Here is a 25,566-nt window from a genome sequence, read left to right as displayed (position 1 = left end):
GAGTGATCAGTCTTCCAGCACCACTGCTCTGCTGTCCCTCAGGCCACAGTGCTCCAGACACAGCTCTGGGGAGGGTTTTTAGAGGTGAAAGCAATTTCCATTCACTGAGTACAAAGGGATGGAAAAGGCAAGGAATTCACAATTTCCCTAGGATGGAGAACAAGCAAACCACTACAGTTCTATTTATAACTCTGTGTTCTACAACACTGAACAGGAACAACAAATTTCAGCCCAAGTTGGCTGTGCAGATTTTTCAATATCCTTGAAGGACATCACTCTATTCAGTAAGTACTAAACAGGCCCCAGCAGGGCTGTGGAGCACTTGGAAAAACAAAGGAGAAAAAAAAAAAGAATTAACAGAGCAAGGTGGGATTTTCTAACCAGGAACGTAGCAGTTGCATGTAATAAAGCAAATATTTACATTAAGCACAATACAGCAATTTATTTAGATGCTTAAATGAAGAATACAAAGGGAAATAAAGATCACAAAATTATACATACTACAACAGTGTGTCATATATTAGATGGTATAAATGAATACACCTTGTTGGTGTTAACTAAAGATAAAACTAAATATCCAAACCCAGCACTTTGTCTCAGTGTGCTGCTTCAACACAATACACTTTTATACAGATCTAAAAGGTGTCAAAATTAGTAGCTGCAAACTTGTTTCTTGCATGTGATTTTTCTTTTTTAGCTTAAAAGATTTCAGAAAATGGCTCTGAAATACGTTTGTCATCAGTTGTCATGTCAAGGATATTCAGAACAAGAAAATTCTATAATACAACAGAGCCCAGATATATTTTTATGTTGCTGGCCTCTGGTTGGAGATTGTACAAGGTTATGTGCAAAAACTAAGTTTGTCAAAATTCATACTAGAGCAGTCTCAAGCTTTGCTAGGGAAACTAGATACAGCATTTATTACACAGCAGGGCAACACTAAAAAAGAGAAACAGATCTATGATGGGTACACAAAAACAGTTCCATAAGCTTCACTTGAGTAGGTCTAAAAGACTGTACAAATATACATTTCAACTATTCAGAATGATACATGAAAAGTCCATTTCCCCAGAGTCTGCTATACAGGTGCACCGGGTCGCGGCCGCGCCGCCGAGAGGGGCATGTTGGAAAGACACAACTCAACATGGACAAGGTGAATAAAGGTTGGAAATGCAGATAAAATAAACCTCTGCTTTTCTCTGTGTGCATTCTGGAGCCACCAGCATATCCGTTTCACATTAAGTTACTGTGCTCATCCCAGCAGGAATTCTCAAGCCAGAGCAGCCAAGAGCATCCGTCCGGGCCCACTGGGCCGGCAGTGGCCACCCCAGGCCAGGCCGAGCCCTGGGAGCAGTCCCAGCTGGGTGAAGCTGCGCAGTCCCACTGCAGGGGGTGTGGGGCAGTGCAGGCCGATGCCAGGCCGATGCCAGGCCGATGCCAGGCCGTGCCCGGGCCGCTCACGCCTGCTGGCTGCTCAGCTCCACTCCGGGCAGGCTGCCGTGCATGGGCTCGGCCACGGCGGCCGCCACGCCCACGAAGGGCTCCCCGTCCTCGCTGTCCATGGCGCTGCTCTGCCACTCCATCTGCTGACTGGACAGGCTCTCCTCCATCTCCGATGTGTTCTTCCATTGCGACTGGTCCTTAGACCAAAACTCTTCTACTTTTCCATAGGAACGATTCTTCCACTTTGACTGTTCTTCATCACTTTCGGATCCGCCCCCTTTGGCCTCGACAGCTGGTTTACTGCTCCCAGCATCTTCACTTTGGGAGGATTCATCTGTCCACACTTCTGGTTTTACTTCCGATGTATTATCTTCAAAATCCGAGACCTGCTGGGAACCAGGCCCGCTTTCAGACTGGGAAGCTCCATCTTTCCATTCCACAGCATCATCCTGATCACCTTCGCTATCCGAAATGTCCCCTACCAGTTTTGTTGGTTCTTCAGCAGAAATAATCTCTTCATATTTAGAGCTTTCCTCTTGTTTTTGATCAGGCTTCTCTGGAGACTGTAATGCATTTTCTTCCATGATTTCCTTGGATATGCTGTCCTCGGGGTTCTCCACTGTGCCATCAGATGTGGGTTTCCCACCAACGTCAGAGATGCGCTGACCAAAGGGACTACGGCTTTCGTTGTATTCCTCCTCGATATTTTCATAGCTGTCTGAGGAACTCTCATTGTCTTTTTCTAGGTTGATTTTTTTATCAACAGTCTTACTGGCGTTGACTCTGGAGTTCTTTTCATCGTGGTTTTCGAACAGCCATTCAGCATCAAAATCCATTTCGTGTTTGACTTTGTTGAGCTCTTTCATGTTGAAGCCGAGCAGCACCCCGGGTTTGTACTTCTCACAGTCCCGAACACATTTCTTCCTTTTGTTACTGAAGTGAGAAGCGATATCAGATTTCCAGAGCCACAAACTGGCCGCCAGCTTTTCGATCTCTCTCCTCGTGGGGTAGGGTTGCTTATTGAAATATTTTGTAAGAAACGTCTTCCTGGCTTCATAGGAATCATCTTCGTGGCCCTTGGGGTCCAGCGCGAGAACTACGGGTTCTTCAGGCTTCTCCTCAAAGCCAGAGGGGGAGTCCTCATCATCCATTTTCCTTTTCTTCATGAGTGGGAACTCCACGTGCTCGTAGGTGCGTTTCACCGGCGCCACAGCTGGGGACTGGCCGAGCCGGGACGTGCCCTTGTCCTGCCCGTTCTGGGTCTTGCCCACCCCTCTGCAGTGCACCAGGTGCAGCGTTATGGTCGAGGCCGTCATGTTACTCGTGTACACCCCGAGGCAGTGGATGCACTTGTAGGTCAGCTTCTTCTCCACGGGGTGAACCGTCTGGATCACCTGATGCCTCTCCCGTAGGTGATGTGCAAGAGCATCAGAGATGGGTCCTTTCAGGATTGAAAAGCACAGAGGACACAGAGTTTTCCCCACATCTTTTTTGTAGGGCACTGCTGCTTGTGGAGAACTTTTGACGGGTACGTCAGACTTCTCCTGGATTTTGGGCTGTGGTTTTGGCGGAATGGGGGGAGTGTTCTGAGCATGGTAAGCTACGGATTCAGCGGGAGCATCTCGCAGGTTGTAGGTGGTTACAAGGAGATGTATGTTCGTGTGACCACCCTGCTGCAACGTCAAATCAAAGGTTAGAGTGGAATCAGTCTTAGGTCCCATTTCTTCGTCCACGTGAACCATTCTCATGTGAGCAGCCATCTTCTCCACGTCGTTGAAGGTGGAGCGGCAGTAGGGGCAGGACAGGCCGTGGATCAGCATGTGGTTGAGCAGCGTGTCGGTGGGCAGGTAGCGGTTACAGTAGAGACATTTGCTAGTGAAGTTGTGGATCTTCATTATGTAGTTGGCGACTGCAGGCACCTTCTCAGCCTTGTGCTCCTTTTCAAAGTGGACACTGTACACGTTTTCAGGGAACAGCTCGTTGCAGATTGTACAGATTTTCCACTTCTGTGTGGATGATGTATTGACAGAGGAAGGACCTGTAGCAGCCACGGGGGATTTGGAGCCAGACTGGCCCAAAGCCCTGGTTGCTGCCTGTGACTGGGACAACGAGGTCTGTTTGAGCTGCGTCGAGGACAACGAGGAGGAGTTGGCAGACTGCAGCGAGTACCTTGCTGAGGCCTGGGACCTCTGCTCCCCTCCAAGGGTGTAAGGCCTTCCGTTCCCACTCGCTGAAAACTGTTTCATGGTTTGTGATTGCTGGGAAAGAGAAACGGGTGAGTTTCCACTGAGGCTGAGCCTCCCCCCCGGCTGCCCAACGTAACTCGGGGGCACCGATTTGACCCCGTAATTGTTCTGTTGTAGGTGAACATTTGACATCATATTCACTCCTGTGGAATTTAACGTAGGCTTTGGTATAGTGAGTCTGTTCATCATCTGCTGCGACGAGAGAGACCGGACACTTCCAGCGGAGAGGGCACCCATCCTCTGGGGGAGCCCCATAGGCTTTTTATCCTGGGGTTTTGGAGCTATGAGCATCAAAGGTTTAGACCTTGGAACCACGACATTAGTGTGACCTATCATTGCAGTGACCTGGTATCCGATCCGTTCATGGTCTTCGATCACGTGCTGCACTAAAGCTTCGTAGGATTTCGGCATGAAAAGGCATCGTTTGCAGTGGATCCCCCCCTCCTCTCGGGCACCGGAGCTCAACGGAACCGCACCATTGAGGGACTTTTCCCCTCCCTTCGCTATGTAAGGAGCAGCAACGTGCTGAAAATGTTCCCTGTAAATGTGCTTTCGAACGATCTCGTAGAGCGGGTCGCGGTAAGTGCACTTCTTACAGTAATAAACAGCTTGTTCCACACTGTCAGCCTGCTTGGGTTTAAGGCTCTCGTGTTTGTTTTTATCTTTGAAAGTGCTGATGCCTCCACTTGGTGTACTGGCATTGGGAGCATGGAATATTTTAATGTGCGTTTCCAAAGTCTTTTTGTCCGCGTTGAAGGTACAGTAGGGACAGTTGAGGAGAATCCTGTTCTCAAAGTCTTCGCTGTGAACATTCCGGAAGTGGCTTTTGTAGGCTGAAAAGAACTTCGAGGAGAATGGACATGCACTGCAGCAAAAGGGCTTTGTCCGATAGTCCTTGAACAGAGAACAGAGCACAAACTCAATAGTGAACGGCAGCTTTTAGAAAAACAACATCCACTAAATATTCCCAAAACAACGTTTCTAAATGATACTCGCGAGACCCCCTGCAACCATCCCAAACCTTTCGACTAATTTCTTCTCTCCCAGTTCTGGCCTCCTAAGAAGTTCATCATCTGAGCATACATGTGATGCGCCAAGAGGCCCCTCAAGAGTTTAACCATGACCTCAGCAGGCAGGGCTGACTCAGAAGCCTCTTTCCCACCAGTCACAAAAGAGCCTTTTCCCTGCAGCTGAGCTGCAACAAAAGGTTCCCCATAAGCTCATTTCTGGGGGAAAAGGCAAACAGGATTGTTTGAGGAGAATGAGACTGTATCCAGATGAGATACTTCCCACCTAAATCTGCCAAACTCCTAGAGATGTAAGATGGATCTATAACTTGAGCTATTTCAGTGTCTTTATCCATTACACACTTTAATATCAAAGATGGAATTCAAAACCTATTTTTGGTGAACAAAAGGATTTCAGCTTACCAAGACACAGACTAAGGCTATGCAAGCCCTTAAAGCCACCAAGCCTTTTCATTTTGATCAAAGCACAAACCTTATTTTTAAACCAACCTCAACTCAGGAAAAAAATTTGAAAATTCCACCCTTGCAGTTTCCCTGCAGCTTTTCCCTTTGTTACATTTAATGTGGCACCAATGCTGTTCTTGTCAACTGATGCACCACAAACCAAAGTTTCACTGGCTTTAGAGATGGCCACGAGCAACCTGGCACTTCAGGGGAGGCAAGACATGGAATTCAAATAGTTACAAACATTCCCCGTTGGTGTCAGAACAAGTCCTGTGCACTGAGCTACACACAGGTCACGTGAAGGAGCTGGAGAGCTGCACTGCTCCTTTACACAAGGAAGCAGGAATATCTGCCTCTGGGCACCTACTGGAGCCTCAGACACCTGGAGGGCTGGAGACAGGCCACAGCAAACCAACTAACCAACACCTGCCTCCTTTTAGATTACCATTTTTGTTCTGGATTAGCTAGAAAAAGGGACATCAGTGTATTTTATGGAACACAGTAATAAAGGGACATCTTCAGATTAACACTAGGAATCCATCCCAAGTCAGGTTCCCATTTCCTCTGAGAGCAATCCCTGACCTTTGAGGTGTTACAAGAGGGATTGCTTTGTAGAGAGGATTCTGCCCTCAGTGCTGGGGTTACTCTGCACTGCACCATCAGGAGAGGCCACTGCAGCACACACAACTTGCTCTAACAAACATCAAGTATCATTTCCTCCTTCCACTTCTGGCTCAATTCAGATTTCCTTAATTACTGGCTCAGAAACAACTCAACAACAACAGTTCCAGTGTCACTGAGTTGCTGTATAGAACTGGGTATGTCCCAACCACATGTGGGATACAGCTTATGGAGCCCTTGGCTGTGGCTGCTGGGCACTGACAGTGACCATGCACAGGGCAGCAGTGAGATGTGTTCAGTTCAACAACTTCTGAAAGTGATGGAAACAGGGAATAAACCATCCAAGAAAGGTAAAAAACTTATCACCAACTGTATAAAACTGCTGATCTTTTGCCAGGAAGGCCGGTGGAATTGTGCTAAGCGTGGAAAGAGGTGAGAATGGGCTCTTACTGTGCAGTTGTTTGACTTGAGCAAGGTTTCTGGAGCCATCAGTTCTCCAGTACTGGCCACCCAGACTCCTGAGACACACCAGGATTGTAATTCAACACAAAAACATCAGAACAAAGCACACAGCTTTTTGCTGTCCCCTGAGCTGCCAACACAGGACGAACCGTGGGGAAAACTGCAGGAAAAGCTCTTGGCATGTTTGTGAAAGGCCCTTCAGCACAAACCACCTTCAGCCTCACAGTGTCAACTCAAACTCTTACCAACCTGGTTTTTCGTAAGCGATGGGTCCCACAGTCCGACATCCTCCCATGTAGTGTTTTTCAAATAAAAGTCATTAGGTTCAAACTGCTTAAAATCCTGGAAAAGGGGAAGATAGGAAGAGAGGACAGAGAGTCAGAACCAAACACCCGGAGCAAAAACCCTGAGCAATCCCTGAGCATTCCCTGGATTCTCCCCAGGGGCTGCTGGCAAAGGGCACAGATCATTAACCCAAGGCAGCAGGGGTGTGGCACCTCCTCACAGGTGCAGAGCTGGGAATATTCTCTGCATCATAAAACACCTGAAGATCCATTTTTAGTACTCATCTCCTGATTATCCCAAGACTGTAGTTACATACTCATTTCAAAAGCAATCCTGGAGAAAAGCATTCCCAGACTCTGATGTTTGGGGGTTTTTGGTTGCTTGCTTGCTTTTTGGGGTACTGGTGTGGTGTTTGTTTTGTTTGATTGGGTCTGTTTGGATTTAAATTAATTTCACACAGGAATTCAGATAAAATTTTTAAAAGTTGGACACGTGTGATGTCCAAGACACCCAATTCTTATTAAAAAAGTAACCTTGTGAAGTACTTTGGCATTTCCCCTTTGGCATGGAAGTCAGCAGCACAGAAAGACTCAAAAATAACATTTCCACTGAAATGAACATTGTCCCAGTTCAGAATTCTCCCCTTAAATGTGAGACTGGCCCAGCAACTTCTCCAAGCAGGAAGGACTGGCATTTCTTTCCCTTACACATCTCACTTCAATGCTCTTCAAAGACACAGATAGAAGAGCCAAAGCAATGGGTCATGTGCTGAGAGCTGCAAGGGGCTGCGGGGAACTGCCAGGGAAAGCTGCACTTGTGGGACAGCACTGATGGAGTCTGTCCAGGAGAGCAGCACAAACACCCTTCCCTTGTAGGAACTGACACAGGCATGAAGTGGTTCTTTAACTTCTGACCTGCTGTACAGACCCATGGACAGACCCATCCTCTGCCCCCCCAGAACATCCCACACTGCTCCTTGTTCCTGCAGCATTCCTGGGTGTTCAGTACCAGGTGCCATTTAACAATCCACCGTAACCAAAGAGATCTCAGTGTCACCAAATCAGTCACACAGAGCCTCAGGTGTGTCTTGGCTCCACTAAACCTTCTAATAAGTGTTTACAGGTACATTTAACCTCAAGTTTTTAATGAGCACCTACTTTGTGTAGAACTTAAACAGGTCTAAAAATCATGTCACCCCCCAAATCTCTCACCGTGTCCCTAACTGTGGAGAATTTCAGCTCTAACTCTTGGGAGGTGCCATACTTACTTCTATATGTTCTTTACAGTATTCCAAACCAATGTCACTAAGGATTTTTTTCACAGTTTTCCGGGCCTTTCTTAAACTGCCAAGGTTGTTGACAGGAAGTTGGAACATAGTTTCTATTGAAAAAAGAGAGTAAGAGAAAAGGTTTAAATCAAATGTGTTTTGTCTGAGAGTGTTGCACTTTTAATTATTAGTAATTGTCTGCCTCACTTCCCCACAGAACTCATAGCAGAGCTGAACCTCTAACTAACAAACTATACATTCTGTCTGATTGTTCTTGGCTGAGGCTGCCCATAAGGCTGGAGAGGGCATTTTAACAAGGCAACAAACTGATGGAACAACTATTGCAGGACTTCCAGTGCATCTGGAAATAACTTATTTCTTTAGAGTGTTTGTCTTTACAAACCCCTATGCTGAAGTACTTCAGTTGAGTTTCTCTCCTGTGCATACGTGTTCTAATTTGAAAACTGGCAAGGTGAGCTTCAAGAGTTGTGTCAGCCTTATAACCCAGGTACCAGCGTCTCTTTGGTGCGAAAGATGCCCCTTGCACTCAGCTTAGGTGGGGTGAGAAATTAATGCTGCTTCCCTCCTTTACTGCACTTAGAGCTTTAACTGGCTGAAGCTGTTTAGCAAAGATGAAGAGGGGCCCTGAGAGCTTGGTCAGAGACCTTCAGAGAGCAACCACTGGGGAAGTTTGAGAGATGGCTGAAACCTCTGTGTGTACATGGAACTGTCAGCTACACAACAGGAGCTGCTCTTTTCCTCTGCTCTCCCCATTCCCACCCCTCCTCCAGTACCAGGATTTCACCTGCAGCTCTAACACTGTCCAGGCCTCAGACACTCCCTCTGTGCAGGAGGGACCCTGACTGTTCAAACAGTGAGGGTGGTTCATGTTGGCCTTGCAGAGCCTGCTCACTCTGGCCCAGGGAACTGTTTTAAATCCTCATGAAGGCCTGGGAAATAAGGTCTGATCCGAGTTTCTGACTTCTTGTTATTGTGAAAACTGACTGAGGCAAATCAGTTACTGAACCCTGAATTCGAGGTTATGGTTCTTTATCAGATTTCCTGCTCAAATTGTGATTTATCCACATGGCCACTGGCTCTGACTTGTATTAAGAGCTATTTCTAAAGGCACACATGGCAGGGAAGTTTAAAAACCACTTTCAACATCAGTAAGATTTTGTGACTCTGTTCTGTGTGTGAGGCTCTGAGTAAGTTACTCCAGAGTTACAAGTTCTGCTCTCTTTTCTCCCTGGCCTTGCCCACATGGGGTATCAGTTACTGTGTGAGCACCTCTGGGCAGAGCCTGCATCCTGTTATTTCTGCTATTGCTTAACATGCCTTTGGATCAAGTAAAATAAAAATAATACCATTTATGTCAAAGTACAAGCGCATAAATGGTGGAAAATTTGAAACCAGTAATGGATATCTATCTTGCAAACAGGAATTTGTACTGAGAAATTGCTGTATCAAAAAAAGTAAGACCACAAAGAGCACATTTATGTGTTTCAAGGCAATTTTACCATTAGTTTAGTTACTTCAACAAGTAGAACCAATATCTCGTTGACTAAAAATAATAATTTTGCTTTAATTGTAAAAACAATGTCTAATACAGCCTAAAGTGAGCCAGGTCCATTTTAAAGACAGGAAGAGTAATTGAAAATATTTAACAACAGGGCTGAGGGTCACCAATGCCAGTTTTGTGAAACATTAGTAACAAATTGGTTTAAAAAGACTCAAATCAGATCTGACTTGTGTGATACTAGAACTGCATTAACAGGACACAAGACACAGCACATAGTGCACAGAGTAGTTTTATCCTTAAAGATATGAGAAGGAATATTAGAAAGGAAGTAACAGTCTATTCCAACTCTTCCCTCAGCAGAACTGGAGCTGTGGCTCTCAACTCTGAGCTACAATCAAGTCACACAAGTCTGCTTTCAAAGCAGAGCATGAATTTTTTTTTTTCCAAACTCAAGAACAGCCATTTATTACAAGTTCTTGCTGCTGCAGGTCATAGAGCCAGAGTGAAAAATGTTAATGTAGCCAAGAAATGACTTGTGGCTCCAGCAGCCCCTGCTCTCTGAAGGCAGTGGGATAACGTGGCTCTCTCTGGGCTGCACTGGCTCAGTAACCCCTCCAGGCACTACCTGCAGGCTCCAGTTTAATATAAAAAATTCTATGTAGCAGCACAGTCAAGTGTGTTCAGGATTTGAATTAATATTTTCATGTGAATTTCAAATCCAAGGAGATAATGTCCTAGAAATTTTATTCCAGAAAAACCCAAGTGATTAGTATGAACTGCAGAAACAGCAGTGCATGAACCAGTCATGGGAAAGCTCCTGGCAAGCCCTGCTGCTTTCTCTAAAATCCAAGTCCCCACTTCAAGAACAAACTCCTTTTGCCTGCAAAGAAACCATTTCTGGTCTCACCCCAGTCAGGGCAGAGCTTGGCTTTGGGAAGTGATCACTTGTAAACTTGAGTCAGCCACAAGTCTCAAATAAAGTTTGTTATCAAATAGCTGATTTCAGCACAAAATGCCACTGAACTTCTTCACCAAAGGAACCAAATGCTTTATCTTATTTACTGTGTCTAAACATGCCTAATACACTGTGATACAGAAACCCAAAGAAAAAGCAAATTATTTAGAACTGCCTGAAAAGAAGATCTTTGGTCTCTCTGCACAGCCTCTTGCCTTTGCCCTTTGCCTCCCTCAGTGAAGTCTTAACAAGACAAGAAACTCCAGGACCTTCCTTTCCCCAGCATCATAACAGAGGAGAGAATTAGATCTTCACATCTGAAACCTGAACTTTGACAGATCAGCTTTTAAAATCAACCAAGTTCTGCTTGTTGGCTGAATCCAACTCACCTGATCTAACAAAACACCCTCATCCTCAAGCAAGCACAGTTCATTTGATTAAGGAAATTTCTGACTATTTAATCACAGTCAGTGGAGAGCCAGATATTATTGTGGTCTGTGACTACAAGAGCAACTTTTAGCACCTCCCTTCATTTCTGTTTAGAGCAGTACCTCAAACTGTAACTGCACTGTACACAACCCTCTGCTGGCACCTCCTTGGGACATGAAACCTGCTGGGATTGAGGGGCATCTCCAGCCACCAGCCAGACACTGATGCTGTGCTGGAAACCAGGGATGCTTCATCTGCCTGAGGTCCCTCCTGTCCCACAGCAAAAGGCTTTTCCTCTCCATCCATCCCTAACCTTGTCACCCACGGTGGGCAAAGCAGGGGGGGAAATGGTGTAACACCTTGGAATGCTCTCAGGAGCACTGGTGTGAATAGTTAGGAAAAAACCCACCATTGCTGCTTAGTTTTAGGAACTTAACAGTGCAAATATCCCAAGAACAGGAAACCAGGACTTCGCATTTCTATGGCATGACAACACAGAAAGGAAACAAGGTCTAGCCCCAAGTTAGCCACTGTATAGCCACAGAGCATTTTTAACAAACCCCAAACTCTTCACTGCTTTTTTTTTAACAGATCTTAGCATTTAGACAGTCTTTCAGTGACTTCCAACTCCAAATTACCTCTTCACCACTTGACTTACTAGCACTTCAAATTCCAGATGGAAACAATTGCAGTCCCTATTCTAAAAACATCCAGAATGTCTGACACATCCTCCTGTTACGTTTCTGATTTTTAAACCAGTTTTAACATTTAATAAACTACTCTCACTGTACCAGCTTCAACTGGCCATGCAGTTCAGCCCTGACACATACCAGTTACCAAGGGACTGGAACCAGCTGAGTCAAAAGATGAATTTAAAAGATGACCGTGCAATTATTTGGAAAAATTACTGTAAAATACAGTAACTGCATGTCTGGTTTAGTCTTCTAGGTTGCAACAGTGAATGTTATGCTACATTTCTCTGCCAGGGCAAACAGCCCTGCCTTAGGAGGGGTGTCCTGATCTCACACCCAACGCTGCACTCCCACCTCACAGGAAGGTCTGCACTCAGAGCCAGGGGAGGGACCACCAGAGGGAAACACACCAGAAACCCACATCCATCAAATTATCCGAGGGGATAAAAAAGAAAAAGCTCCCACCTGTCTTTAGACCCCAAAAGATCTTTCTATTTTAGTGTAACTAAAATCTTAATTCTCCAGTATCTTGGCCAGCCCTCAGCAGAGGAGCTGCTGTGCATCTGCTGCCTTTGGTGCCCTCAGGTATCAGGGGTGGGGCTGTTCCAGCTCTCACTGATGAAAGGACTGATCTTCCCATGTGCAGCTTCACAGCACCCACAGACCACAATGCTGCTGAGATTCTGGGAAAGGTGCACCAGTGGCAGACAGCCTTTTTCCCCCAACTGAAATCTTCAGCCAGTATTCCCAATCTGCCCACTGTGTTATTTGCAATTTTGGGCACTATTCAGGGTGCTCACTAGGCTGGGTTTATGTTTCAGCTTTGGTCCAGTGCAAGCAGCAAGCACAGTGTGTTTCTAATGTCATGGTCTGCATAGTAAAACTGTTTTCAGCAAGAAATAAAGACTAAAGAACTAAGCTGCAGGAAGACCTTGCTGTGCAAAGGCACCATGACAGCACCACTCTAGGTTTTCTAGAAAACCTACTCTAGGTTTCCTTCTCTTTGTGCTTAACTGGAAATGACACCATTTCCTGCCCACACAGGACACCTCCCATGATGAGCAAGCACAGAACGTGGGTGACCTGAACATTCTGTGAGGGAGTCTGCACCCAGCCAGGTTTGGGGAGAGCACTGCTGTGAAACCGCAGGGAAAAACCAGTTATGGAATTCCCCAAAGGCTGGACACAAACCCCCCAGTGCATTTTATCCTGTTCAGGCATCCCAGACCTGTACGAGGACAGGGATCCCAAAGTGACTCTTCGGTGCCCACTGGCTCTTCCCAAGTGCCTGTTCATCCATCACTGGCACAACCAAGCCAGTGGAATTCTAGACTCTAATGGTACTAGAGGAATAACTGGGAAGTTCCTGTCTGGCTATTTCATTTACTTCTTTCAAAAGTGTCATGAACATAGTTCTAAGTTGATCTGAGTTCCCAGAGCAGAGCAATTAGAAGAAGCAGTCAATCAAGAAAAGGAGAACTACAAAAATTAACCTTTCCTAGTGAGTACTGAGTGAAAACTATGAATGAAAAAGGAAGTGCAAATTTTTTTTACACACATTTAACAATTTCCTTGACGTTCAGTTTCTTTTTATTAACTGATGATACCCAGGCCTACAATAAAAACCTCACAGGAACATAGAGGTAGAAAGCTGGAAACTCCTTTTGAGAGCATTTTCCCTCACAATGAAATATATAAAGTTACTCATAATAAGCAACATCTACCCCTCAGACCACCCCTTATACACTGAGTTTATTTTTTCATAGAATCTTCACAGAACAGTTTGGGTTGGAAGGGACCTTAAAGCTCATCCAGTCCTACCCCCTGCCATGGGCAGGGACACCTTCCACTAGCCCAGGTTGATCCAAACCCCATCCAACCTGGCCTTGGACACTTCCAGGGATGGGGCAGCCACAGCTTCTCTGGGCAACCTGTGCCAGGGCCTCCCCACCCTCACAGGGAGGAATTTCTTCCTAATGTCTTCGAATTTCTTCTTTTCATCTCTTGAGCTGCTGCTTCTTAAAGGCATTCCATGAAATTCACACTTCCACACAACTTATGCTAAATAATTGACCTCAGAATAGATTTGTCCATGCAATTACAACTCTCTTAGGGACATTATTAAAAATAAATAAAATAAAGCATGAGTTTTACCTTCTCTTATGAGCACATAAGGTTGACCCTCCCTTTCCTAATGCTCTCATTTACTCCCATGATGAAGACTGAGAAAACCTGAAGTTTCGGGTGATCTGACACCCAGCATTACCAATGGCACTGCTGAACAAGGCATTAGGTGTGAGCATGTGTGCAAACAGGCAATTGGATAAGCAGTGTGTAAACCCAGCCTCTTCTGTCCCACTGTGACTGTTAGTTTACATCTCCACTCACATCAATCTTACTACAATCATCAGCAATGTAAGAACTCCAGTTCATTAAAGCAACATTTCTGCACATGCTTATAAACCAGAACTTCTCTTACTCTCTCTTTTCCCCTCTCCCCATCATCCTCTGCTGCCTCAAAGGTCCATCCTTTCGGTGCTCCTTCCCCCTCATCCTCCTTTCTTTGCTGGTTCTTGGCCTTCTTGGTCCTTACCTCGCTCATTTTCCCTCTTCTCCTCTTCCCTGTGCCAATTCATAGCGTCCACATTCTTTCGTCGTTCTCTCTCATCCTGTCTCCACCGCTTCTTGATATCTTTGTCCTTAACTTGCTCATTTTCTCTCCTCTTCTCATCATCCCTGTGCCATTTTATTGTTTCAGTATTTTTCTGTGGTTCCACGCTTCTTTTGAGATAGTCTTGTCGCCTCCTCCTCTTTTTTAACATATCCCTTTCCCTGGCACGAGCCTGCTTTTCTTTCTGGGAAAGAAAAGCTTTACGGGGCATCATGAGCTGCTGCTGTACCTGCAATAATATCGTATCCATGGAATGACACACTATACATGCACCCAGCCAGGCACCAACACCAACACTCCAAAGGAGTCCACACTTCAAATGCTCAGCCAGGACAATGCACTGCTTGTTCTCTCCCCTGCACAGCCCTGGGCTCGCTCCGTGTTGGATGAGGACAGGCACTGCCAGCTCCAGGCACCACCTCACAGCCCCTCTGCAGCACCGGGAAGGGACCCCCTGGAACCCTCTGGAATACCCTGGAGCCCCAGGCCTGAGCACTGAGATTTCTGTGCCCTCCTCACGACCCCTCCCACAGAGCTTTTAGCAGCCCCTCGGTGTTGCTGCACCCAGCTGAAGGAACAGGCTGCCAGGAGAGCTGGGAAGGAAACCTGGGAATGTTCAAACCTGTTTCCTCCCTTAGTGGATGGAGAGCTGCACTGAACCAAACTTAAAGGTGCCCATTGATCTTTTCAGACCTCCATCTCCACCCAGTTTGGTCGAAAATGGCTCCCTCTGCTTTTGGCTGGGAGGAGGGATTAGGAGACAAGCCACAATCTGAAAAATTGTGTAAGCTTTGTTTCCTGGGGAAACCTGGCCAAAACATTAACTGCAGTTAATGAAATAAGTCCTGACTCATCTACTCAGACTTCCTCCAAGTATGTTATGTCTTGCTATTCACAAGAACAAAGGGAAAAAAAATGAGACTATTTACTTGGAGTTTCTGCTGACAGCATTCCCCAGGAGTGGGGCTTCTTGGGTTTGGGGTTTTGAGGTTTGAGTTCCTTGTTTTTAAAGAGGTGCCAATGGAGATTACACTTAACAAAAGGTTTTACTTTTAGTTATTCTCTGTATTCACCCAACACATTCATATCTCCAAATGTAACAATGTTAATACCTGCGATTTTGAAATCATGGAGAACAAAACAGACCCCAGGAAGAAGTTATATCATTATGAACAACCTTTAAATTCCTTTCTGTACACACCGAGCAATGCTTCAGCAATGATAAACTGCAATTGTGGCCCAGGTTTGAGGGGTTTTTGGGTTTGTTTTGGTTGGGCTTTTTTGTTTAACTTTTGTTTAGAAGAGAGATTTGCAGAGGTCTAATCAAAATGAAAACTGCAGAAAAGGACAAAATTACCAGATTAGAATACTTAAGCAAAGCCCAAAACAAAATGAAACAAATGTACTTTTAAAATTTAGCTACCTTTTGGAAAGCACTTGTTCCCAGCATGCAATACTCCATCTTTTTCCTACAGAAAAAGCAATGTTTCAAACCCTTATTCTAAAAGCTGTTCCTTTCCCCTACATAATACCCCACCCCACACACTTTAACCCTCTCCTCTGGTCCATTGCCTTTGTTAGCTCTGTATCATGATCCCATGGTTTTCATTCCAATAATTCAACCCCAAATTTCTTAATATCCATAATACTAAAAGGGAAGGGCTGCAGCAGAGTCAAACACCATAATCAAAAAAATGCATGCAGTTTGGCAACACATTAGTACAGAAAATTCAGATTATGCTCCAAATTACTTCATTAAAAGGTGTAGGTAGCTCTCTACCAGACAGCCTCGGTTTAGGTATTAAATATTTGGCAATAACAGTTGGCACTAAAATGAGAAAGCAACGAGAACCCAGGATCAACATCCTCAGTGCAACCCAGACACTGCAAACCTTCAGCAGGGTTTCACTTCTCTGTGGGCTGGGTGCCAGGACATTACTGGTGTTTACTCGAGCAAACTTAACTCATTCACTTTTAAACATACATTATCTTTACAATTTGATCAGTAACCTGATCCAATTCCAATAACAGCATGAATTAAATTGGAAGTAAAACACACGTCATGCAAATTGTTCTCCCCCTTCCCCCACCCAAGGCAAGTACCAAGATTTAAATTTGTCATTTAAAAAAAACCCTTCTGGGACTAATTGTTATATTTTCTTTCATTTGTTTGTTTTGTTGGTGTTTTTTTTTCCCCTTTGGCTTAACTTTTCACAGTATTCTTCCCTCCCCTCCCTTTATACAGCCCACTTTGACAGACCAAGTTATAGACAAATGATAGAAAATATCTTAATAAAGAGCATTTCAGCTGAATTTCCAAAATTAAACATTTCAAATATGTAATGTTAGATTCCATGGAATAACTTAAAGGGACATCCAACTTGAATTAAGTATCTTTGAACTTCCCTACCCCAATTCAGAGGTTTTCCCCCAGTTTAGCATGGCATTACTTCAGGCAGGCTGCTCATTTCCCTTGCAGTCAGAATTGGCTTTCACTTTTACTTCTGATGGTTTTAAACCAACAGAGGGGAGAAAATTTTAACCCAGGAAACTAATTAATCTGCAGTGAAGCTGCCAGACTGATTGAGCCCAAAGCCCCCAGCCCTCAATTTCCCTGGAGTTCAAGTTGGTGTTCCTTTCAAGTTCAAAACATCCAAACCTCAGAAGCAAACAGTCAGAACTATCCTTTCTACTATTTTTTGCCCATACTTTGTCAAATGAAAATCTGAACTCTTCCCCATCCATTCAGTACATGTGACGAGGCATTTACCTCCAAAATTAATGGTGCTTGGGCGTCTCAGACTCATTGGACAAGTTTCCTGCCAAAGCCTCCAAACCCAAGTCTCTTGCAGGCCGCCCGCTCAGGGGATGTGGCACCTACTGGGGGAGCCCCCAGGCCGGGCACAGGAGGAGGATCATATCCTGCTGGACAAAACAGAGCAATAAAGACAAAGGTAAGAGGGGTGATAAGGGCAATCCCACATTGATAATGAACCATCAGTGCTCCTGCCAAAGCACAGTGCTGTGCCTGGGCTGCTCTGAGTGCAGCTCACAGGGCTGCAGCCAGTTGGTGGCTTAAACAGCAGGTTGTGCTGGGTGGTGCTGCCTGAGGAACAGTGGGGTGCTCAGAGTGCAGGTCAGGCACCCAGTGCAGAGTCCAGCAGTGAACAGAGCGGGAATGCTCCTCCTCACACTCCAGCCAACCTTCTGGCTGAGGGGGTCAGAGCTGTTTGCACTGCCCTGAGCTCCCAGCACCACCCACAGCTCACAATTGCACCCTGAGGGACACGGTGAACACCCACAGCAACAGCACTGCCCTGAGCTCTCAGCACCACCCACAGCTGCACCCTGAGGGACACTGAAGCACCCACAGCAACAGCACTGCCTTGGGCAGCTCATTCTTCCTGCAAGGGTCCATACAAACAGGCCCCACCTTCAATGACCAGACTATGGGACATCAAACAGGTGTCAGCCACAGCCCTGGGGACACACATTCCTTTGGGAAGGAATTTAATTCAGATTAGAACTCGGTTACATTGCTAGGAGGAGGATGGGAAGTTTTGGGGAATGGCATGTAAATGATCACACTTCTGCTGGAAGACTGATCCCTCTTCAACTCCCATCAGCCATGGACAGAAACTCAGTTTTGAACAGACTGGAAACACAAGACACCACAGCAGCACCACGAAATCAGGAACAGCCAAATCTAAAGTTCATAAAAGCAAAACTTGTTGAGTCATTTAGAATTACTCTGCCAAGGCATAAAGCAAAATAAATTGTTAGATTTTAATCTCTTCATTATTCAGATAGAACATCCACAGCTTAAAGTACAGATTGCTTTCTTTGGCAAGTACAGTTCCAACACAAGACACTAAAACGTTTTAAGAAATTAAAAAAGAACAAAATTCTTAAAACGCTTCACATTGAGGCAAAACTGAATATTGCATCTGCTTTGAGAAGAGCACCAGCCATACCTTCAGACAGGTAAGGATGGATGATGGGTGGTTGTTTCACACTGAAGTATTTCCTAACTAGAAGGTAACTTAGTGCCCGTGTGCCTCTAGGAAGCCCAAATTACCTCTCTCCCATGGAATCCTCCCTGCAGAAAGCACACTTGTGGGTGAGGACCCATCAGCCTTGAGAGCAGATCAGTGACAATTAGTTTATCAGGCTGATGATGCTGAGCTCAGGGAAGCACTTCATCCCATGCTGGGTCTCCACAGACTGAGTATCATTGTCCTGCGCTGTGTTGCTGACAAGGATCCCCAAGCATCTGGCATTTCTGACTTTATAAAATCCAAATTTCTTTTATTTTAGCCCTTATTTTGTCAGTATTTTATCTAACAGCCCAATACAGGAGCAAACATCAGAGCTGGCTGCAGCTCTAAGATCCTGGGCGAGATGAAACAAGACTTGGTTTCTTGATACTGTGCTTTTTATCTCCCTATTCCAACTGCTTTTAGAATAAGGCAACTTTTAACAATTTGCCCAGCTAACTACATTTAATAACATGCTCTAAAAGGCAGCCATGAAACAGATTTGCAAAGAAGCCTGGTAGTGCAACATTGAGTGAAATCTCTTAAAATACAAGAAAAATATGCAAGAAAAAACCTGTGGTTCCCACAGCAACAGAAAAGCTGCCTCCCTGTGTCTGCAGGTTAAATAGTGCTGTGTGGAATGATGGTGTGTAACACTCTATATTCACATGAGGACAAGGATGGCCTGTCCCTGGGACTCTGGGACCTGACAGTTCCAGGACAGCTGAGCAAGGAAGAATGAGAGCCAGGAAGCAGAAAGGTGTCTCAGGGAAAAGAGAGCAAGTCAAAAACACCAGGAGTAGAAATACCAGGGAGAACAGAGAAACTTGGAAGAACTGAAGCTACTAAAAACTCCCTTGAAAAGGTGAGAGCTGCAATTAAATCTCTCTCCTCCCTGCACTGAGTGACTGAAGAGTCGGCTCCCGACACATCTATCGCTGCCTGACTTTGAGTATTTTCACTTTCTTCCCTTGCACTCTTCCCTTTTCACATTATTTAAGCATTTCTGGCCTAGTTTTCTCAGGGCTGTGCACCCACACTCCTGTGAAGGTAATGAGATTTGCAGTTTAACAGCACATCTGAAATGCCAGACAACTCAGGGCTCATTTTTCCAATCCACTATAATCCTGGAGGGAGAGTGTTTTGTAACAGCTGCATTTTGAACTGAGAGCACCTCCTCTCAGCCACTGCAGCTGGAAGGTCCTGCCCAGGGAACAGGATGGTCCTGCAGCTTCCAACACACCCCAGCTCCAGTGGGGAATTTGGGATGCACAGCTCCAGGTCAGACACAGCACTTCAGTGCAACCTTAAGCAAACGAGCCCCAGCCCTTCAGCTTGTTCCTATATCCAAGGTCCTTTAACCCACATCTACATCCAAAACAGGACTTATTAAAAAAAAAAAAACAACAAATCAAACCCTGGGGAAAAACCTGACGTTTTAAAACTAAGACACCTGGAACTGAAGGCAATCAACAACTACAAGTTGCTACCTGGTCAAAGCACTGCCAAACTCCTGCAGCACTGTGCACGTGACAGCAGCTCCCACTCACAGACAAACACACTATTTCTTAAAGACCCTTTGTCAAAAAGAAAGATTTGAAAAACATTTCAGAAATTAAATCAGCTACATCCAAAAAAAAAAATCAAGTTGTGTGTCAAACCAAAAGGACCATTTCACATCCCTTCTCCTGACATCCCATGTAAACATGGCTTCAGGAGAGGAGAGGAGTCCATCTAAAGTGTGGTACTAAAACACTCCCATCTTATCCTCTGGAGGAAATTCTGAGGCTAAATCTTTATTGTGCTGTTTCAATGGTTAAAGGTAATTTTCAGCAAGGGTTTATGAAACTCTAGTTTACATCTCTTTTTTGGTGCTTGCTGTGTCCCTTCAGCTCTTGCACTAAGAACTCCCAACTTGTCATCATAGGAGAAACTTCATGGAAGACAGCTGGAGTGAAAGGAATTGATAAGGCTGATGTGCCTGTCTCCATTCATTCTTTATTTAAAGGTTAAAATCCCACCTTCTGCAGTCCAGCAGACAGGGATCTCCTAAGTCATTCACACACTTCTCATTCTTGCTCAATTTCTGGAATTTTCCACTGGAGCCCGAAGCTCCATCTGGTGGGTGTGGACACTCACTGCAAAACTGAGTGGGAATTAACTGTTTCCTCATCAACTTGTGTTCAGGGGGAGTTCTGGGCACTGTGGCACCTCTGTGCCCCACCAGGAAATCCAAAATGGTCACATTTTGATTGCTCTGGGAACCAAAACTCCTCATTTCTGCTCCTGATGAACAACCTGCTTCCCTACACTCTGCTGGGAGCTCCTCCTGGGTTTTTTGATTTGGGTGACATAGGCTGAGGTGTGGTAAAGGATGTGCTGTTGCTAAATCTGAGTGTTTTCTGAAGGATCTTTTGAACACACATGACAAAGCCCACATCAACACCAGCAATCTACTGCACTCTGAGAAGCAGTTTGAAATTGTGTCCATTCTCCAGGGCACAGGAAATCTTGAATTAGAGGCACTTGCAGCTCAAGAATTAGGCTTGCACAACTACTGCCATCTTTAAGAATATTTTTGTGCCTGTTCAAGACCTCCAAAGATAAATGTTTATATGCATACAGATGTGCAGTGAAATCAAAATGCAACACACATAATCAATAGGAGAGCCTGGCTTGTTTAGGGCTATTTCCAAAAGATTTGGGTGTGAAATGCAGCAAAGCCTGCACATCTTGCTGAAATTTGAAATCGAGACTGGAGATCATTGAAGCACAAAGGATATTATTTGCTTACACCATGATATCCACACTTCAGTGATCAGGAAAAAAGGCTGCATGAATATGCTCTACAATTGCAAAATAATCCTCATCTAGATTGTAGCTAAGCATGAACAATCCCAGAATAAAAATTATTTTGGAAATAGAAGGATGGTTAAAGAACGAGCAGTTACCATTTAAATTAAATCAAAAATCACCTTAAAATTTTCAATGCAAAGCTCACAAAAACATTTGTCTAATTAAACAAAGCAGCACAGAAGTCACTGTAAAATGTGCACGAACAAAGCAAATAATCAATATACACGTAATTTATGACTGGATTACACTGACTGTGAAACTGCAGCCAGATTAGACTGCAAGGGAAAAGGGTCCCCAGCCTCCTGTGTCATGTTTCCTGACATCACCACCGTGTCAGCAGCCAGAGCAGAGCCCCATCCAGCTGAAAAGGAGTGGGCTGGGGGCAAAGCAGCTCCTTCACTCACCACACACAAGTGCTGGGCCTGGGCCAAGCCCAGGGCAGCAGGAACAGGGCTCATGGCAGCACAGACACACACACAGGTATGTACATGAGGAGGGAAGTGCAGCCCTGGTGTGTCCTGCCCAGCAAAGGCCCGGCCTGTGTGGAGGGCAGAGCAGCCCAGCGGCACAATGGAGCACACAAATACTCTCCCAGGCTCATCCAGAGCCCTGCCAATCTGTGCTTTCTCAGACAGCAGATACATCAGCTATTGAAGGGATCTCGCCAACTGGCTGCATTGAGTATTTAAAGTGTAAAAATAGTCAGGGAAGGAGGCTGGTGCTGATTGTTTTTCCTCTGCCTTACACTTCACACACGCGATGCAAAATGCTGGCATTACGAGATGGGGTAAAGTCTGGAAAGAAGAGCTTAAAATCAGTCTTACCACTTCACATTTCTTACCTCTTTCCCTTTCTGTCTAAGCATAGCTCCCAAGTGCTCCAGCCCCTGCCTACATTCCAGCGTTAATCCACCTCAGCTACTGCTGTCCTCCAGCTGACTCAGGAACCTTCCACAGGCAAGGCCTTCAGAGCAGCAGCAGCAATGGGGAAACAAAACAGAACAGAACATCACAAACTTGAGTCGGACCAGTTAGGAAGGAAAAAAAGCATTTTAAGACCATTATCTTGCCCACTTAGATTCCAAGAGCCATTTTGTCCCCTCACTGTTGCTGCTATGAATCTGCATCGCCAACAGCTCCCTTGGCCCAGCTGCAGCACGAGCACAAACTCCCAGAGTCACAGCAGAGATCAGAGCCCAGGAGAGGTGACACGGGGTGAAAGGGAGCAGGGCTGGGGGCTGGGACAGGGAACAGACAGCAAACTGAAGCCAGAGCAGGCCCTTTCCTCCACCTGAGGGGCTGCATGGGCTGAGTGTTCCTTCAGGGGACAGCTGCTCACACAGCTGCTTAGTTTCTAATTCTTGTAAATTGTTTTAGACACTACTCCAGAAGTAGACTCTAAATGAAACATTTGGCAACACGATCTGGATACACCTGCAGGTGTGGGGTGTTCACAGGGTCAACTACACAGGCACAGGCCAACAGTCACTGTCATTTTTCATCAAAATAATCTTTAATGCCTCCTTAAAAAAAAAACAACACAACGACTAAGGATATAAATGGTGGCAACTGAAAGAGACTCACTGCAGAAAAAAATGATATTTACTCCATTCTTACTCAAAACCATCAACTGCCACACACATTCAAGAGCACTACTGTGAGATCACAGACACTAAATTCAAGCCTCCTGTTTGCCTTTTGAGAGCTGCAGTGAAGCTCTGAACAATGCAGCTCTTGCCTTGAGGCATATGGCCCTCAGGTAGATAAATAAGAGCTACACCCTCTCAAAAAATGTCTTTATTCAAATCTAGAATGTGTATTTGATTTTTAAACCAGACCTAAGTTCTTCCTGAAAGCTCAAAAGGAACAGGGCAATTTGGCCATCCTGCCTAGGAAAGCCAAGGCACTCTTCCCCAGTGTGTCAGATGAGGCAAAACACACCTTCCACATATACAGAAGGTATAGGTTTTCTTTTTAAGAAAACTAAATTAACATGAACAAGAGTTCTTTTCCTTCCAGTGCATATAACAGATTCAGACCAGCACCTCTCATTCTCATCTCCATCTCTTACACTATTCAGAACACACTTCTATCAGCAGATCTACTTGTATGGGCAGGACTACCTCCACATTAACAATTATCCTGTTACAATTATGTTCACAGAAACCATATCCTATATACCTATATAGATATAAATCAAGGCAGAGCAGATCTTGACTTACTATAATGAAAAACTCCTGTGCTGCTTGTTCAGATGCAGGCCAGCATAGCCAGCTGCTGGCTTTTTAAACAAGCATGTTACAAGCACCTTAGAAAACACAACCCCAGTAAATGCAGCATCATGAATACAAAACCTCAGCTGAACTAATGATTTAAAAAAAATCCCCCATTTTTGCCCCTGCAGATAAAGCAGCTCCAGTGACACCTGTGACACACTGAGCAGCTGCAGCTCTACCTGTTCCCTGCCTCTCCTGACACCCCACACACTTACACTACTCCTCCTCAGATCTGACACTGGTTTGTTCATTCCCAACCTAAACCAACTTCAAGTAGTGGAGCAAAGACAACTTTCCCTTTCTGAAAACACCACCCCACAAAACACACCCCAATAAGTTTCCTACAAAGCTGCTAAATCTGATTTGCAGCCACCTCAAAATAAACACATTAAACCAGGAGCACTGCCTTTGCTGCACAAAACCATTTGTTTCAATTGCTTTCTTTGCATCAATCAAATCAACTGCCATCTTAATAAGAAGCTATAAAATATACATTTGGACTGTATGACTTCTGACTACTGATAAGATTCTGATATGTTTCTGTATTCTAGGAATGCTCCAGTAAACTTTCACATTTGCTTTCAGCGTTTACTGTTATTATGGAGTGGTAAAGCTGGGTTGGGAATAATCCTCCATTATTCCCTCTGCAGTGTGTGAGCACAGCTCACCTTCCCCAGAACACGGGAACACGTTCACCTACGATCTACCAGCGATTCAGTCATGGCACAGGGAGTTTGGGACGCACCCAACAAATGAGGTTTTACACTGTTAATGCTTAATTAAAATGCTGTTGCAATATACCCCTGTCAGTGACACGCCAGCTCTGGAAATGCTTATGGGCACCTTCTGACAACTGGTAACTTCTATGCTACACACACAGAAACACCATGAAGTTCTTCACCTCCTCCTGAGGAGCACACACACCTTCCTAGGTGTGGTGATTGTGCAGCTGATGGTTAATGCTGCAGGGCAGGAACTTCCCAAACCAGCCAAGAAGCTCCTCTCCTGTGAAGGCTTTTAATTCCTAAGCACTGTGAGCAGCAGACACTTGTCTGTCCTACCTACAAGCAAACCAGCCACCTTTCACCCTCCTCATCTCCCACACTTCCAAAGCATCTCCCTCCTACACCTGAGCACAAGTGAGCTTACAAGCTCTTCATGACAACACACTTTGAAGCATAAATAGTGGTAACCTAAGGAGATGCTTTCTACAAACCTGTCTGATGGACCATCACTTCAAATTCAAAACAAAACAAGATTTTTTTAAATAATGGGGCACTAAAAACATATCAGTTTGCAATAATCTCAGAGCTGTCCCCAGACACCAGGAGCAGCTCATTTCTATTGGAGACTAAAAAGTAGTTCTTATGAGCTAATTAAAAATGATATTGATTTGAGTAAAGGGCAGCATACTAGAAAAGTACAAAACCATTTAACTTAGTTTTACTTTTGGAAAACAAGTTATTTGTCGTGTGCCAAAAAGGACACCTCTGTTTTGACTAAAGTTTAAGTATTTGCTGTAATAATCTTCAGAAAAGGTAACCATTATGTCACAACCCATCAGCATCTGGTGCAATTCTTTTAACAACAGGGTGTTCCTCTGGTGTTGTCTCTGGTGGATGTTTTAAGATTCCAGCACATATCAGGGTACATGTCCATCTGCTGACAGCAAAGTACTGCCCAACATCTGCAAATGCACATCTGCACAGGAACCAAGCCTGGGTTTGGTTTGTTATTAGAAGCACACAAAAAAAATCCCCTGCTTTTCTGTTTCTCAAGCAGGCTGGTCCATCTTTCTCACCTAGAAGGATGACAACTTGTGATTATGAGTTGCCAGAGTCCTCAAATGAAAGTTTTCCTGAGTATGAGACCCTGCAGGAGGGAGCAGTGCTGGAGCACACACAGCTGAGCCACAGCAGTCAGCTAAGGTCGGTCCGTGCTACCCTGACAGGCAGCAATGCTGTGTCTCCATTAGCTCACACCCTGCACCTCCAACAGAAATAGAAAATAGGCGTAAAAATAAATAGAAACATAACCAGTAAAAAAAACCCCCAACTTAAGAAAAAGGGGTGCAGGAATAAAAACCTCTTTCACACCTACCAAACGCCTCAAATACACCCAATAAACAACGAACGACAACACTTCCAGGTACGGGGGCTCTGCCCCGCGGCCCCAGACAAAGCCCCCCGAGGCTCGAGGAACGCCCCGCGCCGTGGGCGGGGGGCTGCAGCCACGTGCCCAGGGGCTCAGCGAGCGAACCAACCGCGAGGCCGGTCCGGCTGTGACCCGGCCCGGGCCCGGTGCCCCCGTTCCTGCCCCCGTTCCCCCCCCCC

At 45.2% G+C, this 25,566-nt stretch overlaps 1 protein-coding gene and 1 long non-coding RNA gene across 4 annotated transcripts in view; one reads left to right on the top strand and one right to left on the bottom strand.

The window, feature by feature from the left end:
* Positions 1–12,537, top strand: part of LOC113974233 — a 37,729-nt gene extending 25,192 nt beyond the window's left edge. Inside the window, exon 4 of the long non-coding RNA XR_003536482.1 lies at positions 12,439–12,537. This is a non-coding gene — a long non-coding RNA (uncharacterized LOC113974233). The remainder of the gene's footprint in view (positions 1–12,438) is intronic.
* ADNP (activity dependent neuroprotector homeobox) lies at positions 417–25,227 on the bottom strand. Of its 3 annotated transcripts, XM_027697166.1 has the most exons (8): positions 25,035–25,226; positions 21,800–21,921; positions 16,836–16,990; positions 15,489–15,534; positions 13,988–14,294; positions 7,797–7,909; positions 6,494–6,586; positions 417–4,583 (listed from the first exon to the last, which is right to left on the bottom strand). In XM_027697166.1, the coding sequence occupies exons 4-8, from the start codon at positions 15,525–15,527 to the stop codon at positions 1,458–1,460; spliced, it is 3,678 nt and encodes a 1,225-aa protein (XP_027552967.1). In that variant the 5' UTR covers positions 15,528–15,534; positions 16,836–16,990; positions 21,800–21,921; positions 25,035–25,226; the 3' UTR covers positions 417–1,457. The 3 variants fall into 3 exon arrangements, with proteins under 3 accessions (XP_027552967.1, XP_027552968.1, XP_027552969.1); XM_027697167.1 differs by lacking the exon at positions 15,489–15,534; XM_027697168.1 differs by lacking the exons at positions 13,988–14,294; positions 15,489–15,534 and having other exon boundaries at positions 25,035–25,227.
* Positions 25,228–25,566: the final 339 nt, after the last annotated feature.

The sequence above is a fragment of the Neopelma chrysocephalum genome, unplaced genomic scaffold, assembly GCF_003984885.1.
Source record: "Neopelma chrysocephalum unplaced genomic scaffold, ASM398488v2 Primary Assembly neopelma1_119, whole genome shotgun sequence".
In the NCBI taxonomy this organism is placed as follows: Eukaryota; Metazoa; Chordata; class Aves; order Passeriformes; family Pipridae; genus Neopelma; species Neopelma chrysocephalum.
Note: the sequence above shows the minus strand (reverse complement) of the source record. Positions and strands in the feature narration are given on the sequence as shown.